This window comes from Musa acuminata, chromosome BXJ2-4, assembly GCF_036884655.1.
Source record: "Musa acuminata AAA Group cultivar baxijiao chromosome BXJ2-4, Cavendish_Baxijiao_AAA, whole genome shotgun sequence".
NCBI classification, from domain to species: Eukaryota; Viridiplantae; Streptophyta; class Magnoliopsida; order Zingiberales; family Musaceae; genus Musa; species Musa acuminata.
Window position 1 is genome coordinate 10,618,184 of NC_088341.1, and position 17,768 is coordinate 10,635,951.

General features: G+C 39.7%; 2 protein-coding genes across 12 annotated transcripts; both read left to right on the plus strand.

Annotated features, from left to right (window-relative positions):
• The first annotated feature begins 1,428 nt into the window (after positions 1-1,428).
• On the plus strand, positions 1,429-6,657 carry LOC135609974 (calcium-dependent protein kinase 20-like). Its single transcript, XM_065103842.1, has 8 exons — positions 1,429-2,872; positions 3,462-3,585; positions 3,797-3,940; positions 4,120-4,272; positions 4,736-4,851; positions 5,046-5,213; positions 5,622-5,852; positions 6,164-6,657. Exons 1-8 carry the CDS (start codon positions 2,378-2,380, stop codon positions 6,317-6,319), a joined length of 1,587 nt encoding a protein of 528 aa, XP_064959914.1. The 5' UTR covers positions 1,429-2,377; the 3' UTR covers positions 6,320-6,657.
• Positions 6,658-12,475: 5,818 nt separating this feature from the next.
• On the plus strand, positions 12,476-17,549 carry LOC135583616 (zinc finger CCCH domain-containing protein 24-like). 11 transcript variants are annotated; one of them, XM_065103831.1, is made up of 4 exons: positions 12,736-12,859; positions 12,962-16,111; positions 16,531-17,256; positions 17,408-17,549. In XM_065103831.1, exons 1-2 carry the CDS (start codon positions 12,796-12,798, stop codon positions 15,232-15,234), a joined length of 2,337 nt encoding a protein of 778 aa, XP_064959903.1. In that variant the 5' UTR covers positions 12,736-12,795; the 3' UTR covers positions 15,235-16,111; positions 16,531-17,256; positions 17,408-17,549. The 11 variants fall into 11 exon arrangements, with proteins under 11 accessions (XP_064959912.1, XP_064959913.1, XP_064959903.1 ...); XM_065103832.1 differs by having other exon boundaries at positions 12,962-15,393; positions 15,616-16,111; positions 16,531-17,549; XM_065103835.1 differs by having other exon boundaries at positions 12,962-15,393; positions 15,927-16,111; positions 16,531-17,549.
• The last annotated feature ends 219 nt before the right edge of the window (positions 17,550-17,768 follow it).

Below are 17,768 nucleotides of genomic sequence, written 5' to 3' on the forward strand. Positions count from 1 at the left end.
GGAGAGAGACAAGGATGGGGATGGAGCTCGATGGAGTTTCGTGTGTTGAAGGTAAGGCTGAGCCTTCAACTGATGGAGCAGCCGAAGAGAGCATTAGGGGATGCTATAGCATTGTTGCTGTTCATCGGACATTGATGTGTCAGGCGCCATTGCTAACGAAGTGAGTTCTGTTTTTTTTTTTTGGGTCTTAAATAGTTTTTTATTCATCACCATATAAATATTTTAAATGATCACAATACCAAGATATGCAATACCGTATCATACCGGTGTTTCGAGGTTGATTCGATATGATACGATATCGGTGTACCAAATAATTTTATATATTTTCTTTATACTGTAGCACGGTAGCACTGCTACAGTATAGCACTGTAGCATACAGTACTGTAGCACTATAGTACTACTATAATGTAATATTGTAGCACTGTAATAATATCGGATGGTCCGCATACCAATATGTCGTCGGACCGGTATGTACTGCCTGTACCAGGCAGTATCATTCGGTACTACATATCATGCACAATATATCACTATTATATTAACATTTGAGGTATAAATTTATTGAGTGATATATTAAACCATCAATATTTACTAAATCATAAGATTCGTATCTAACATCTTGTGATGATTTATCAATATTCTTATAGACTTATATTTTCTTATGATTTTTTTAAACCTCTTTTGAAAATCATTCTTCTATCATTTTATTCATGACTAAATACTATTAGTTTATTAGGATGATCGATGAGAAAAGAGATTTAAGAACACCATAAAAAGATTTATAAAAATAATAAAAAAATACTCTAAATTATCTTTTTGTGTGGTTTGGGACCAAATTATCTTATTTTCCGATGTGTCGACTCCAAAAAAAACAAAGTACTGAGAGTAGATCTCCGTTGATTTGGAATCCCCCCTACGCATCGAATAATCGATTAAGTTGGTTAGCACATTCCAACAAGCGTTATTCACGGGTGGAGCTCCACACAAAGTCAACGGTTTCACGGTCTCCACATGATCCTGCCAAAGTCAAATCAAGTCCAAGCCCCAGGCGACACGTTATCCTCGATCGAGATTCGAGTTCCACGTAACGTGGTTGACCAATCAACCAGATTTGCCAGGTTTCCATGTCTCTCGTTCCTGTTTCCAACCCTTGGGTTAAGTCAACGGGCAAGGTCTTGGGCTCGCAAACTTTTGACTGTAGCATGCCCACAATAATTTCTCATGTCTCCTTTGATCATACTAAATGGAATTATTTAGCTATACTTCTAAAAATTATCGATTTTATACATTTATATTCCTAAATTTAAATTTAGTGTCTGTAAAACTAATGTGACACGAAGATACGGATGATCGATATATTTATTGAGGATGATAGCTTCCTTAGTGGCATTCATGTAGCCGGACAAAGATGGAACAGGACGGATAGGTGCTTCTCTGGGAGAAGTCAAGATTTTTAATGCTGCAAATTTCCGGGAAGGTCTCGCAATTTATTATTTGCCTCTCTTCCTACAGCTTGATCTTTGAGCTCAAAACACCGATGTTTTCTTCTGTGAGAGGAACAGCAGAAAGAAATCATCTGCTTTGATTGATAAGACTGTGTTTTCTTTCTTTGTAACTGTCGAGAGAGAGGGGAGAACTGGTCAGCATATTCTTAGATGGTCAAGTCTTGTGTTTGAAAGTGTAGCTCGGTACACAAAGGAGGCTAAAAATAATCTAGAAGTGGGCATCTTCTTCATCCCTGTAAGCCTTAGCTTGTTAGATTGATGTCGCAATTGGAGGGAAAAGAAGGCAGATCTTTTCTTGGTTTGACCAACTTAAACAAGTGATCTTGCAGCGTAAGAAAGCGAGCAGAATTTGCCTCTCGTTTCTCCTTCCTTTTCATTGTTGTTGCGAGTAGAGGGAGGCCCAAGTTGGAATCTTTGACCTTCTCCTCCCACCTTCCTTAGCTGATTCAAACCCCCCATCTGTTGAATGAGTTGTTGCTATTTATGACGTTCCAGTTCTCTTGTTTAAGCCCGGGGATCGTAGCACGCCTCATGACCCCATAAAAACCCTTGCTTTGCACTCGGTTCTGATCAGATTGAGAGACTTGGAGAGGGGAGAAGGTAAAAGAGAGGCGCCAGAGCCCAAGTTTTTTTTTTTGGAAGAAGCTAAATTGGGAGGAACAACGGAGGAAAGAAGTGGATTTGGGTGATTCTTATCCATACAAAGGCGCCGTTTTCTGTCTTAGATTTTCCAACGGGTTTTACCTTCCAAGCTTGATCCTTTAATTTCGTTGAGGGGTTTTGGAGGATTCCATCTTAGCTAGGCTTGGTTAGGTTAATCCCTGAAGAAAACGTTGAAAAGATCAGATCTTGATCGAAGAAATTGCTGAACTTTGATGGGGAATTGCTGCGCCGCCCCTGTTGATCCGGAGAAGAAGAAGGCGAAGAAGAAGAAGAAACCGAACCCCTTTTCCACCGATGGCCACCACGGACCCACACCCAGCCTCGTCGTCCTCAAGGACTCCGCCGGCCGGGACATCCGGAGCCGGTACGACCTCGGCCGGGAGCTCGGCCGTGGGGAGTTCGGCATCACCTACCTCTGCACCGACAAGGACTCAGGGGACCTCTTCGCCTGCAAGTCCATCTCCAAGAAGAAGCTGCGGACCATCGTGGACATCGAGGATGTGAGGAGGGAGGTGGAGATCATGAGGCACTTGCCAAGCCACCCCAACATCGTGAGCCTCAGGGACACCTATGAGGACGACGCCGCTGTCCACCTGGTCATGGAGCTATGCGAAGGAGGGGAGCTGTTCGATCGGATCGTTGCGAGGGGGCATTACACCGAAAGGGCGGCCGCCATGGTCATCCGAACAATCGTCCAAGTGGTGCAGGTAGTTCCCCTTCCATTATCTACTTCTTCTTTTTGATTCTAAATTGGATCCCTGTTTTCCATTTGCTAATCCTTTTGATCATAGAATTCATCGACATTCTTGCTATTTTGTGCACTTGGATCTCCTGAGAATATATATACATATTTGTTGTGAAAGGACAATGTTCTTCCTTTTTTTTACTTTCTCTGTTGAGGAACTATTTATTTTATGCTGTGTAATCACCTCAAAAATTTGTTGATAAACCATTTGTGAACTTCTACGGCCCAAACTTGCAAAACATTTGTTTCTCTTTTTTTTTCCCGGATCTTTAGCCTCCTTTTGTTGGTCCTAATTGCTCTCATTCATGAGAAAAATTGGGGGTACTCTGCTTGTTAGTGGCAGTTCCAGGTTGCATTCTGCTTAGGTTCAATGGCATAACATGTTCATTCAAGCTGGATTTGAACATTTTCATGCCTGAATTATGACTCGTCTATATATGTCGCTTGAAATACGATGCTTTTCGAAGCTGGATTTTAATGTTGGTATGACTAAAATCTTATCAAATTAGTTAATCTGCTGATATGTAATTATTTGCTCTATGCTGTCGCAGAATTGCCACATGCATGGGGTGATGCACCGAGACCTCAAGCCTGAGAACTTCTTGTTTGGAAACAAAAACGAAAATGCCCCTCTGAAAGCGATCGATTTTGGGTTGTCTGTATTTTTTAAACCAGGTATTACAATAATATGAAGAATATTTTGATGGTATCTTATCATGTTTTCCTCTTATTATCCTTCAGCATGAAACTCAAAATGCTTTTTGATACCTGAGTTGCTATAAGTTCATGAAAATTCATTCGCCGGTCATACCAGTTAATGGAGCAATAGTGTGTAGGTGATCTCATGATTTCTGACAGCTTTGCTGGTTTCATTTTTGCTGCACAGGTGAGCGCTTCACTGAGATAGTTGGCAGTCCTTACTACATGGCTCCGGAGGTTTTAAAGCGAAACTATGGCCCGGAAATTGATGTCTGGAGTGCAGGAGTTATCCTATACATCCTGCTTTGTGGTGTGCCACCATTTTGGGCAGGTAATTTTCTCCATTGAAAGCCAAAAGGAAGAGAATTCCAGGGACGGATAAAGTTTGAAATCATATCATTTGATACTTCATGCATTACCAATTGATGAACTGTACAGAGCTATATAGTCAAGTCCATATGATAATCCACTGAGCATCTGTTAGTTAATTAACATCCGGTGCTTATGCAGAAACGGAACAAGGCATTGCACAGGCAATTATTCGTTCTGTTATCGATTTTAGAAGAGACCCGTGGCCAAAGGTTTCTGATGCTGCCAAAGACCTTGTCAAACGAATGCTTGATCCAGATCCTAATAAACGTTTGACAGCTCAGGAAGTGCTTGGTAAATCTTCATTACCTACCTGTTCTTCATTAAGTATTGCTTGAACTGACATTTTTCTGTTTGACTAAATCATATTTGCTGTCCTTTCTAAAACGTACCAAGGACTTTAAGGAAAACAATCCTCCTATCATGCTTCCCAATAACATGAGGGAACCGAACCTATGAATAACAACATCCAGAAATGATTGTGTCCGGTAGGCAATCTTCAATTTCTTTTGTTTTTACATCAAATAAAGTGTGCAATGCTGGATACCAAAAACAAACTTGTTGAATTCATCATATGACGAATAGCTTTTTGTCCTTTTCATGTAGGATGTTTTTTTACAATACTAATATACTGTTTCCTTCAACTTAGATTTAGACTTCACAAAAACTATTTGTGCAGTCTATTGGGTTTTATCTACATCTAAAGTAATTCATGTGGCATGTGCTTCATTCTTAGAAGTGTTTCCCTGCATTGCAGATCACCCGTGGTTGCAAAATGCCAAGAAGGCTCCCAACGTTAATCTTGGTGAAAGTGTTCGCGCAAGACTGCAGCAATTTTCAGTGATGAACAAATTTAAAAAGAAAGCTCTTAGGGTAAGAATCTGTTGCATGTATTAATGGACTTCTTATCCTCTTTAACACATCATCATAAGCAATCCTATGTGCATGGCCATGTTTATCGCAGAGTCATCCTTGTGATACACTTGATCAAGATTCACAACTTTTTATATATTCCTTGTCATCTGGCCAAATTTAATGCTGATACAATTGGAACTGCATTCCTGCAGGTGGTGGCTGAACATTTATCTGTGGAAGAGGTTGCTGATATAAAGGATATGTTTGAGAAGATAGACGTGAACAGCAAAGGGCAAATAACACTTGAGGAGCTAAAACATGGTTTGCACAAGCTTGAATACCCGATTTCTGATGCAGATCTCAAGATACTAATGGACGCAGTAAGTTTCTTCCTGAGCATTTAGTTTTTATTTATTATCCTCTGTAAATTTGTACCTCAGCAAGGTAATCTCATGCTCAATTATTGGTTTAATTTGGTCTGTCATGGAATGTTAAGGGTATGAACATGTGATTTCGTGATTTTTGATATCTTGTTATGCTTGTTTAGGATTTTTTTTGTTGATTGATATGAACATGACATTCCGAGATTAGATGCTAAATTGTATCATTCAATAATGCATGGTGTTTTGGTTGATTTCTCAATAAGCTTGAAGAGTTTAGCTGTGCAGAGATTATTCTGCAAAAGCAGACCCTGCTATGGTGCCCAAGTGTAGCATACAACAGATGCGAGTGCTGAACATGAATACTTACTCTTGCTATTTTAAACTTGTTGACCTTCTTCATGACAGGCCGATGCCGATGGAAACGGCTCTCTGAACTATAGAGAATTTGTTGCTGTCTCTATCCACATAAGAAAGATCGGAAATGATGAGCACCTGCACAAGGCCTTTCGATATTTTGATCGAAATAATACTGGATACATAGAAATTGAAGAGCTCAGTGACTGTTTGGCTGATGAATTGGGTCCAAACCATGAAGAAGTGATTAACGCCATTATTCGCGATGTAGACACCGACAAGGTCAGTTTTATACTTATATGTTAGCTTCCAGTTGTAGCTCTATTTTTTCCCATTTCCTTTTATATTCTGTCTCTTTTCCTCTCAATATAAAAAGAAAAAGCCTTCTCAAGGTGTAAAAATATACCTATTCTAGTTTGTAGAATGTAAACATAGATCTAAAATGAAGATTTTGGTAGTTTTCCTTATCAGAAGGCTATCGGTCGACAACTTTCTAGATGAATGATAAGTAGGAAAAGTGCATCGTGCTTAGACAGTTCTCATGGTAAAACACTAACAAGTTGAAATTTTCTTCTTCTTTTCTTCAATTTCAGGATGGGAAAATAAGCTACGAGGAGTTTGCCATGATGATGAAAGCGGGTACGGATTGGAGGAAGGCATCAAGGCAGTATTCCAGGGAACGATTCAGTAACCTAAGCTCAAAACTGATGAAGGATGGATCTTTGCAGTTGAAAAGCGAGGATAGATGAGAACTGAACAGACATATATTTGCGAGTTTCAAACTTGAGATCTTGTTTGGTTAGCTTTTTGATATATTTTTTTCTTGTCATATTTGTTTCCGTAACGATCCCGAAAGTTGGTTCTTCCCACTTTTTTCTTCTTTTCTTCGGTTTCTTCGATAGAGCAAGGGGATTGTGGGCATTTGAGATTGACAATATGTGTGGACTACAAAGGGATGCCAATGGGTTGTGTGGTTGTATATATGCATGTATTTGCATCTCCACAAGTTGGAAGGGACACCAAGTGCTATTTGTATTCTTACACCTTAAATATATAATTCAGCAGATCTGCACATTTGATGTCATCAGATTTGGTTGTCGTTAAAGTTGCTTGTGATACCTCACTTTGTTGAAAACCAATTGACAATTCACAATCAGAACAAATTAGTCAATTCCATAGAAATATAGAGAATGCTGTGAACAGTTGTAGCATGTGGCAAACTTCTATGAATCTGATATTATTTGTAAGATGTGAGACTTCATTGGTCTGATGTAAACTTTAATCTCTCTCCCTTTGATTCCTTCAAATGCAAAGACAATTGTTGTCCAGTTTGTCAAGGATATGACAATTGCGCTTGCCTAATTGTTCTAGACTCGTTGACCTTTGCCTTCCAATGCCATCTGAGAATTTTTCCTGACCTCTTTTCTGATACAGTGAACAGTGACATTTACAAGAACAGGAAATCCTATCAGAATCTCTGTAACTATAATCTCAGTGATTTCTTTCAGCCCCCACTGTGACCTTAATGTCATGATTTCTGTCCCAGTAACAAAAGTCTTCTGTCGTCTCATGTTTTAGATCTCTGGTTTAGTTTTTTAATAGAAAATCGAATGATTTTTGATTAATTAGAGAGAAATTAAAAAAACTAAAATGTGTTCCTGAATCGAAATCGGAAGTGCTTGAAATCGATTCAGTTGTAGAACTAAGATCAGAATAATTAAAAATATTATTATTATTAAGTAGTGTCCAATTTCATTCCTCGAACTTGCAGATGTAATAAGCATTCAGTCGTGATATATATCATCACATAGCGTCCTCCGTTGACTCTCATTCACCCGTATAACAATGCTGACGGTAGCTTCTCACAAAAATGCATCCATGACAGTCTTCCCTTAGGACGATCGACATGTCGAACTCTCATCTGCGCTTGAGCTGCTATTCCTCCAAAGTCGCTGTCCAGCACATCACGAAAAGACATGGCTGGAGAGATCTCCAAGCTCGACCGCTACTTTTTCTCGTATGATGGCAACGGGATGATGCGAAAGGGAACAGCAAAGAGTGCTTCGTTTCCAAGAATACGAAGGGCGTGACATCCTCCCGTCACTTCCATCCCCCCCCCCCGGTCTCCGTCCTTCCCCGGAAAACACCTCTCTCGTGGGTTGGCATTGAAAGTGAGGAAGCCGTGTGAACTTCTCGAAGCTTGCGTGTAACAATTCACCGGCAGTCCGATAATGATCGGAGGACTGCAGATAAATTTGGTGTCGGCCACAAGCGGTCGGTGTTGAAGGTGAGATGTCCATTGCGCGAGGCTCGTGTCCTGTGCCGGCGGCTTTCGAACATGAGGTCTCGAGCTGTTCTCGATGGGGATGAACCCAAACTGCCCTCCTCTTTTATGGTAGAATCGTTTTCACACGAGGACAATTTGGTCTTTTAACACATCAAATTTCATTATTTGAATAGTTCTCTTCTGATTATTTGAATTATAGTCACTATCTTTTAAATCTAAAGTATTAACCAAAAACTATTCATATTTTATATGTTATATATATATATATATATATATATATATATATATATATATATATATATATATAGTCGATTTGAACAGATGATTTTAATTTTGATTCTAATTTATAGAAATCGAAATCGAATCGATCCCAATTTTAGTTCAATTCGGAATCATCGAACCATTGACTTAATATCAATACATTTTTAGATCTAAATTATTAATCACTATATCATAAAAATTATTTATTATTTAGTTGTTAATATTTAATCGATTTAAAACTTATTATTTCGATTCTGATTCTAATTTTTAGGAATAATGATCCTAGTTCAATTTGGAATGGTTGACCCGATTCGATTTCGATTTTAGATTGAGTTGATTTTGATTCGAACTAAATATTGATCATCTCTATTTTTAAGTTTATTATTGACAGTTAGTAAATTAGTTTACTTGTGAATAATTGCACTAAAATTTTTACATTCAAAATATTAATTTAATTATGATGTGGCATATGAACGTTAAAACTTCATCGGTTAATTTATTTTGCACTAAAACATTAATGTGGTGTGTGATGGACTCATCCAATTGAGATCCCATCAAATTAATCGGTAAATATCTTAATGTTTGATAGCCATATTTTGAGAGTGGGTTCCATCTTTATCATTTTACTTTATATAGAAAAAAGAAAAGAGGCATGAAACCACAAATTCATTGGATTTTATTTATGAACGATAAGAAAAAAATTTATTCCACAAAAAAAGGCTCAAGATTTTATAAATTACTATATATATCTTTATTTTTTTATGGTTTAAACCAATGAATGAATAGAAAAATAAAAAAGTAAAATTATAAATATAGAAAAATAAAAAAAGATATGGCACTCTTTGATATATTTGAAAAAAAATATAACCCTTGTGGATGAATTCTAAAAACTATAATATTTCCTAATAAAACGCCAACATCATATCATATAGGAAGCATTTTCTAAACGTAAAATGTGAAAAATCTCCGTTTGGAACTTAGGATAGTAAATAAAAAAATGGTGATAATTAATTAGGAGATTAATTACATATTATCTCATTAATTGGATGTATTTAGTATTTCGGTTCCTATATTTTTAAAAATTATATTAATTTTTTTATAATTATGAAAGTGAAATTTTTTAGTCATTATATATGATTAAAACAATAATCTTATAAGATTAAAAATTAAGAGAGAGATTTTGTTAGAACAATAAAATTATATATTTTACTTTCGTAAATATAAGAATCTTAATATAATTTTAAATTCTAAAGATAACTAATTAATTAGTCCTTAGTGAGGGGTTGATGGAATAAAGATTTCACATATTACAGTGCATGTGTGCTTAGTGGATTCCCACATCTCGATGCCTTGGAAAATGGAGAGGGAATAAAGGCCTCGGAGTTCTCATGTCTCTTTGGCCAAACACCGGAGGGATGGGGGATAGTGTTTAGGATAGAGAAAGGGGGTTGATGGAAAACGAGAGAGAGAGAGAGAGAGAGAGAGAGATGTGACGATGAGTAGCACCACATGACTATGAAAGAAGTGTCCAACTTAACACCTATTTCTTGACTGTATTCCTAATTTACAACATGACATCGATTCATGAATGGTTTCACCATCGACAAAGGTGCTTTTGGGAGTGAATAAAATTATTTTTTTTCTTTTTTCTTTATAAAATTTGAATATATCATATTTGGATTGATCAAAGGGATGATTAACTCATTAAGTTGTAGATTTATTTGGTTTTCTCATAATGTCCAATATCATATTCACTCTCGCATAATTTATTGTGTCGAGATAATTGAGCTATAAGTATAAATTATTAATTAAAATGCTTAAGCTATGTAGTAACGATAGACTCCCAATTGATATCATAAAATTAATCAAAGATGATAATAAATGTTGGGAGAATTTAGTTGTACTAAGTTTTAATTTTGCATTATGATGTTTGTTGATTAAAACTCGATATTTCACCCATATGTTTTGTATTATTATTCATGTATAGTACTAAAATTAGAATATTTGGCTTCTCTTTCTCCTTTTTGAAAAAAAAAAATCTCTCTTAAGAGAAAATAATTAGTTAATATTTTTAAAATATTTTTTTATAAAGATAAAATAATGAAAGCGAGATTCAAGTTCAAAGTCATGTTGCAATGATGTATCACTCATTTAATGATATTTGATACATTAAAATTAATTAGATCTGAAATTTATTACTCATTTAGTGAGCGTTCTCAATATTACGCCTTAAAAACAAAATGAGATTTTGAGTTTCACGAATTTCATCTCTCAAATGCTCTCTTGTATATCCAAAAAATAATTTTTAGAAATCTTTTTTTTCTTTTTGTAAGATAGAAGAGCGAAATAATCAACCTATTGATATATTGGAAGGCAAAAAAAATTCTTCCAATATCTCAATTTTGAGTTCAGAAAATAAGTTATTTATATCACGATTCGAGTTACAAAATTAATTTCGTTATATTTGATATATCTATTTGTATCAAGATTCAAGTCTCAATAAAATTGTGTGCATTGACACTTTATGACACACGAGAGTCTCGTGGGTATATATATATATATATTATATTACTAAAAAATGATGTTAACATGATTCATTTTAGTGATTAAATTAATATGAATTTGATTAATGGGGCAATCGATATGGGAATGTACATAATAACTTTGATTGGTCCATATTAATGGAATTTACGAGTCCATTTAGTTGAGGATAACCTGTGAGTTGATTTGGTTCACTTTTATCGTGAAATTACATTACTTTCCTAAAAGCCTTAAGATAGACAATATTAAAGTGACATTTGTTGAGATAAAATTGTCAAAGGAAAAAAAAAAAAATATATATATATATATAAGTATGGTAAAATGAGAATACGTTACAAAATTTTATTTGGATAATAATAAGAAGAGGTGATGAACGTAGTGAAAATATTTTAGAGAAAAACATATACCTCACCTTTGGAGTAGACTCTTTTTCTATATCATTAAGATTATCCACACTTCAATTGTCATGAAAATAATTTGATATCCAGATTATTATATATATATTTTATTTTAATTTAGTGATAATGTAATGACTTAGCTAACTAAACCATAATATGCATCCACCATGATTTATAATCTACATGTGGTATGATTAGTATGATTCATAATAATTATAATCCTTTCGTTGATGATACGACACTAATAGAAATATTATTTTTGCACATACAAAGAACCCTACTTGCTTGAGATGATGACTAATAATCTCAATGTTAAGATAAACTATTATCTCATAACTATAACTCTCGGTTACTTGGACACATGATTATACAACCCATAGATCCGTTCTCTTTGAATCCTATCAATCTATTATCAACTTAGACATCGAATAAGCCTATATCTCGATGTAGTTTTATAGATTATTTATCGGACCTCTTCGGATACTATTATCTACGATGAATTTAGAAGTGAACCTCGACTAAATCCGAATTTATTTTTGTATCAAATAATATGACTTAACAATCATCATCATGTAGATTGTTTTTATTCCAACAAGATTAATGATGTGAAAGATTGGGTGATTGTCTAGTGACATCGATCGGTGTACGCCCTTTGACCTTCTCGCGAGAAGCTTTTCCGAGCATGCTGATTTGATTTGACAAAGCAAATCTTTGTGATGTCGTGGTTGGGACATCGAGAGCCACAGATCATGCCATGATTGCTCGTTGGGTGCTTGAGAAGTCATGGTGGCTTTGGAGACATTGTCCGAAGTAACCACGCATGCATCAGAAGAGGACATGACATGCCTCCTATCTTTGCCAACCGGACAGAGATGCGCCGTTCATCCATCAAACGTTGGAGGGGCGCGACTCTACTGCCCGAATCTCAAAGCATTCGATGTTCCGACCCGATTCGACCGCGCCACCGACTCGGCGACTCGGCTTTGATAGGCCGGTCTTGGGGTCCAGTACGGCGCCCGGTTCGCGGAACGCACCCGGGATTCCAATCCAGCAGTCTCGACCGCCCCTCGAGACACGCACGCGACCTTATCCGGTGACCGGATTCACCTACCCACCCGGTTCTCCGCACCCCCGTACCCTTTTGCACCGGCTCGGCCGGTCACCCGTCGGGATTCGAACTCGGGCGGCCCCGAACCCGTTCCCTACCCCGAAAACTAACAACTTCTTTTAACGGGACCCACGTCGGTCCCATCATAAATACGCAATAACACGGAAGGTAGAGAAGAGATTATTGGCGGACCGTCCATCGCGATTTGGATCGAAATTTAAAGCGCGCTCCGTTTCGACGCGCGTAGGATAAACGACGGAGGCGAGGCGTTAAATGGATGTAAAAAGAAAAAGGTGGCCCTCATGTGGGCGGTGTCTCATTTGGTTTCATTTGGGGGTGGGTTTTGTGGGGAGCGACCGAGACCTCTCATAAATCGGCCGTGGTGGTGTGGTGTGGAGGCGGCGCCTAGTTTGTTCTCCGGATCACCACTTGCTCGCTTGCGGCGTCGGCCGTCGCCTTTTCCCGGTCCCGCTCCTCTGGTGGTTCGCATCGGGAGCGCATTGACGCCGGTTTCGATCGCAGCCTTCCCGATCTACTCTCTTCGGCTGACGGGATCCGTGAGCTCTCTCAGATCTCTCTTCCGTGTTCTCCGAGTCTCTGCTGATTTATTTGACTCTTTTGGTGTCCTATATGAGAAATAAGGTCGTCGTCTTGGCGATCCAGTCAACTTGTGCGTACTTCGTTGAGGATTGGAGTGAGAAAAATAGTGTTTTGGTCGTTTTCTTTGGATCATTTCAGCGAGTTGGTTTTGTAAACGCGATTTTGTCGAGTCTTCTGATGAATCTGTGGATTTTAGGTCTATTTCATGCCGGCCGCAGCATGTGTGGTGGTCCGGAGCGCATAAAGCCTTCATCGTCGTCGTCGCCGGCTCCAACCTCACGGGGAGAGCATCAACAACACGGTCCGGTCTTGGGAATGAATCATCTCACCGTCGAGATCGCTGACTCCTCGAGCCTCCTTGAACTCGCAGCCAACAACGATGCGGAAGCATTCGGGCGATCCCTCGATCGTGACCCGTTGGCCGTGGACGACGTCGGCCTCTGGTACGGCCGCAGGAAGGGCTCCAACCGCATGGTGCTCGAGCACCGAACTCCCCTGATGGTGGCGGCCACGTACGGCAGCCTTGACGTCCTCAAGTTCATCCTCTCCCTGCCGTCTGTCGAGGTCAACCGTGCGTCCGCCCCAGATAACACCACCGCGCTCCACTGTGCTGCATCCGGCGGATCCTTTGATGCTGTTGATGCCGTGAAGGCACTCCTCGCGGCTGGTGCCGATCCTACGTTGGTCGATGTCAATGGGGACCGCCCGGCCGATGTGATTGTCGTGCCTCCCAAGTTGCCTGATGTGAAGAGTGCCCTCGAACAGCTTCTTGGAAGGCGCAGTAATGCGTCGGGTGGTGGTGCCGATCACCATCATCTTCCCCTTGGTGTGATGACCGACTCGACGAGCTCCAATTCGCCACCGCGTTCTTTGTCCCCTGATGAGGACGGCACTCGATCGTCCAACTCGACTTCCTCTCCTCCGACGGCAAAGGACCCTGACCTTCCCCCGGTGAGGGTGTCCGAGAAGAAAGAGTATCCAGTAGACCCGTCGCTTCCAGATATCAAGAACAGCATATATACCACGGATGAGTTCCGTATGTTCTCCTTCAAGATCCGCCCGTGCTCTCGTGCTTATTCGCATGACTGGACCGAGTGCCCCTTCGTCCACCCTGGTGAGAACGCCCGGCGGCGTGACCCGAGGAAATACCACTACAGCTGCGTCCCGTGCCCTGACTTTCGGAAGGGGTCGTGCCGGAGGGGAGACATGTGTGAGTATGCACATGGGGTGTTCGAATGCTGGCTTCACCCGGCGCAGTACCGCACGAGACTCTGCAAGGATGGAACCAGTTGCTCCCGCCGGGTCTGTTTCTTTGCGCACACGAACGAGGAGCTGCGTCCGCTCTATGTGTCAACTGGGTCTGCTGTTCCTTCTCCACGTGCAACCTCTGCTGCAATGGAGATGGCAGCTGCGATGGGGCTCATGCCCGGCTCACCGTCATCGGTCTCTGCTGTTATGTCTCCCTTCACGCCACCCATGTCGCCGTCGGCCAATGGTATTGGACACTCTTCGTTGGGTTGGCCGCAGCCAAACATGCCCACGTTGAATCTTCCTGCAAGCAATCTCCAGGCAAGCAGGCTGCGCTCATCTCTCAGTGTGAGAGACATCCCTCCGGATGACCTCTCAGCAATATCCGAGTTTGATACCCAGCAGTTGTTGAATGACCTGTGCTACTCCCGTCTGAGTTCTTCTGCTGGGAATTGTACCATCCGAACCAATACACTGAATCCATCAAACCTTGATGATCTTTTTTCAGCAGAGGTCGCCATATCTCCAAGGTACAATTCTGATCAGGGGTCTGTGTTTTCTCCGTCACACAAGGCAGCTATACTCAACCAGTTCCAGCAGCAGCAGAGCCTGCTCTCACCCATTAATACAAGTGTGTTCTCACCGAAGGCGGTGGATTCTCAGCAGCTACCTGCTCATTCATCACTCTTACAGGCCTCTCTGAATACCTCTTCTCCTGGTGTCATGTCTCCACGAAGCATGGAGCCTGTCTCTCCTGTGAGTTCTCGTCTGGCTGTTCTTTCACAAAGGGAGAGGCAACAGCAGACACTCAGGAGCCTGAGCTCCCGTGATCTTGGTCCCATCTCATCTCCTGTTGTTGGCTCTCCTGTTAACTCATCATGGTCCAAGTGGGCATCCCCCTCCGGTACACCTGATTGGACAGTGAATGGTGAAGAGCTGGGACGTCTTAGACGATCATCATCCTTTGAATTACGAGGAAATGGGGACGAGCCTGATCTGTCATGGGTCCATTCACTAGTGAGGGAATCACCACCGGAGAAAGTGATCTCTGCTGCAATGGCTTCTGCTGGTCCTTCAAGCTTGTCTGCGGTTGGTGGTGAGAATTTAAATTCAAACGGTCAGATGAATGGGCATGATCAACCTGCATTGCTTGGTGCATGGCTTGAGCACCAAGAAATTTTGGATGGGAAGCATTCAGTAATATTTAACAGTAATATTTAATGACTCTTATTATACAATATTTTTTGGTTGGTTGGTGAAGAAGGAAAAGATGCAGAAAGGAGTGATTTCAGAGATTCATTTCTTCAAAAACCGATTTATTATAAACTTCATGGAGTTCAGTCAATTCAAATATAGGGGTTGAATCAAGACCGACTCCAGGTAAACTGCTTTCCTATATTTTGAACTTTTAACTCTTTTTTCTTTTGGTTTACTTGTCTAAATCCCCAGTATATGTTTTAAGGCAATGAAATTTGTGTAGTTTTCTTTCTTTTTTCCCCTTAGTGTTTGCAATTATAATGTCGATCTTTGGTGGGATGGATAGTGGGTAATGGAGTGACAAGGCTAGTCTCTTTGAAGTTGCATCTTTTTGAGATTTGGCAGGTTTTATTTTGGTTGGAGAGGAAAGATGATCTAAAGGCATTTAGTGAAGTGCCCCACTTGAGGACCTACATTATTGCAGTTGGTCGAACCAAGATTAGGAAAAGTTGGTGCATAAGTTATCTGCTTGATGTAGCACTTGATTAAGCTTTATTTCTATTTAATCAAATACATTATTTTTTATAATTGATCCTAATTTTATGTGGATCATCCCTTGGTTATCTTCATCATATCCTTGGTTGTTTGTTCACGAGTTGTTGCTTTATGTGATGTTCTTCTTATTGATCTACATGTACACATTCTTGATTGAAAAGATGCAGTCATGGTGGTGGGGCAAGTTATAGGAAATTCGGGAAGAACTTAGTCATGCAGCATAATATTTTATGGATGTGTGTTGTTGCCATCTCTTATTCCTTACTGACTTTGTGGGATCCTAATGGAAGCTTATGATGGTGACTGCCTTTTGGATATGTTGTATGCAATCTCTCAAGCAAACAAAGTACGAACTTTGTTTCGAATTTTGGTTTATGATTTGGTAAATTCTTTGATTTTCTGACTATATTTCGTAAATTGAACTTTACAATGTTCAGCAACACTTCTTGTTCTTTTTATACTGAAGAGATGAGTTCTCGGCTCGGAGTAGTTTGTGTTGGATGTGATAGGGAACAATTCTGTAGTGTGGTCTGAAAGATCAGGAAAATTGTTGTCCATAATTTATATGCATTGCGATATATATCATATTGTTAAAGTTATATGAAGCATTCTGTCAATTTATGTTGCTTTTTACATGGCGGCCTTTAATTGGACATTCTTTCTATTTCTAGTGGAACCTTGGATGTAATGTCGCTCTGGATATGATAATTTGGAGAACTGGCTTGTGGCTAATGAACATTTGGTTGTGTTCCTTAATCGTTCTAGGTTCTCTACGAAGATGGTGATTTGTGATGGTTCAAGTCCTTCCTTAATGCCCTGTAGTGAGCATGTCTGGGTTTTGAGGTGTCCTTTCCAAGGTTGTGCAAGAAAAATCAACATCAATGTTTGGGAATTTATTATCGCTTTTGTGGTCTAGATGCCAATTTCATCTTGAGGTAGAAATGAACTTGTGACACCTAACTGGGATGGTTAATATGGAATGTGTCGATTGATTATTGGATGTAGATGGTTGAGAGTTTGGCATTGTTAGGTGAACAAAACAGTTGTCCTAACCAGTGCTGCTACCTTGGGATAGCATTGATCACTTTTGAGTCTTTTGGTGGCAACCGTGGGTTATAGGGACCACATTTGTGTGTACTTTTTTGTGTTAAGGGACTTTGCATCTTCTCTTCAACCCTTGGCTGTATGACATTATCAGAATTACAAGTGGAGGAACTCAGACATGTTATCTTGCTTGATGGGCCAAGTAGGTGGTGAGTTTAACTCACTGATGGAGCTTGGAGATCTTTGTGGAAGTTTGCTGACGAAGGCATCCAGGATTCAGTGGATGGGCACTGGGAGAGCCTTAACAATCTACAGAAGATGCCATAACCATGAAGGTTATGCAAAGAAATCGGACTTGGAGATTATTATTAGGGAGCATTGGCTACATGTGAAAATGCCAAGAAAGTTCATCCAACATATGGCCTACCATGCAGTTTCATGTCAGAGGTAGGTGACATGTATGTTGCTTTTACTTTTGTTGGCAGTATAAAGGTGAGCAGGAGATTGTTTCAGAGTGATTGACTCTTTATTAATTTGTGATATGTGTTGGATGTTATGCATCTGTCCTTACCTTTTTCTTTTCCTCCCTCTTTTAAAGTGGTCTGATGGGTTGGTGGTGCTGTGTACTAATGCTGTGAGCAACTTTGGTGCATGCACCAAATGCCTGGATCTGAGTTTGCTTGGAACAAGACTCTACTACACATTAAATGGCATTTAAGGAGAGGAATTTGGACTGGTTATTTGCTTCTCTCTTTATTTTTTTTATTTGTTTTATTTTTTTGATGTCATTAAATTGATGGTCAACACATGTTAAATTGCTTTACTTTTATATAAGCCCATGTTCAATTATTGGTCGGAAAGCATACAAAGAATGTGGCTCTGTTTTCTTCATATGTTGATTGAATGGTTGGAACCATTAATACTAATAACTTCTCAGACTGGGGCTGAATTGATGTGCT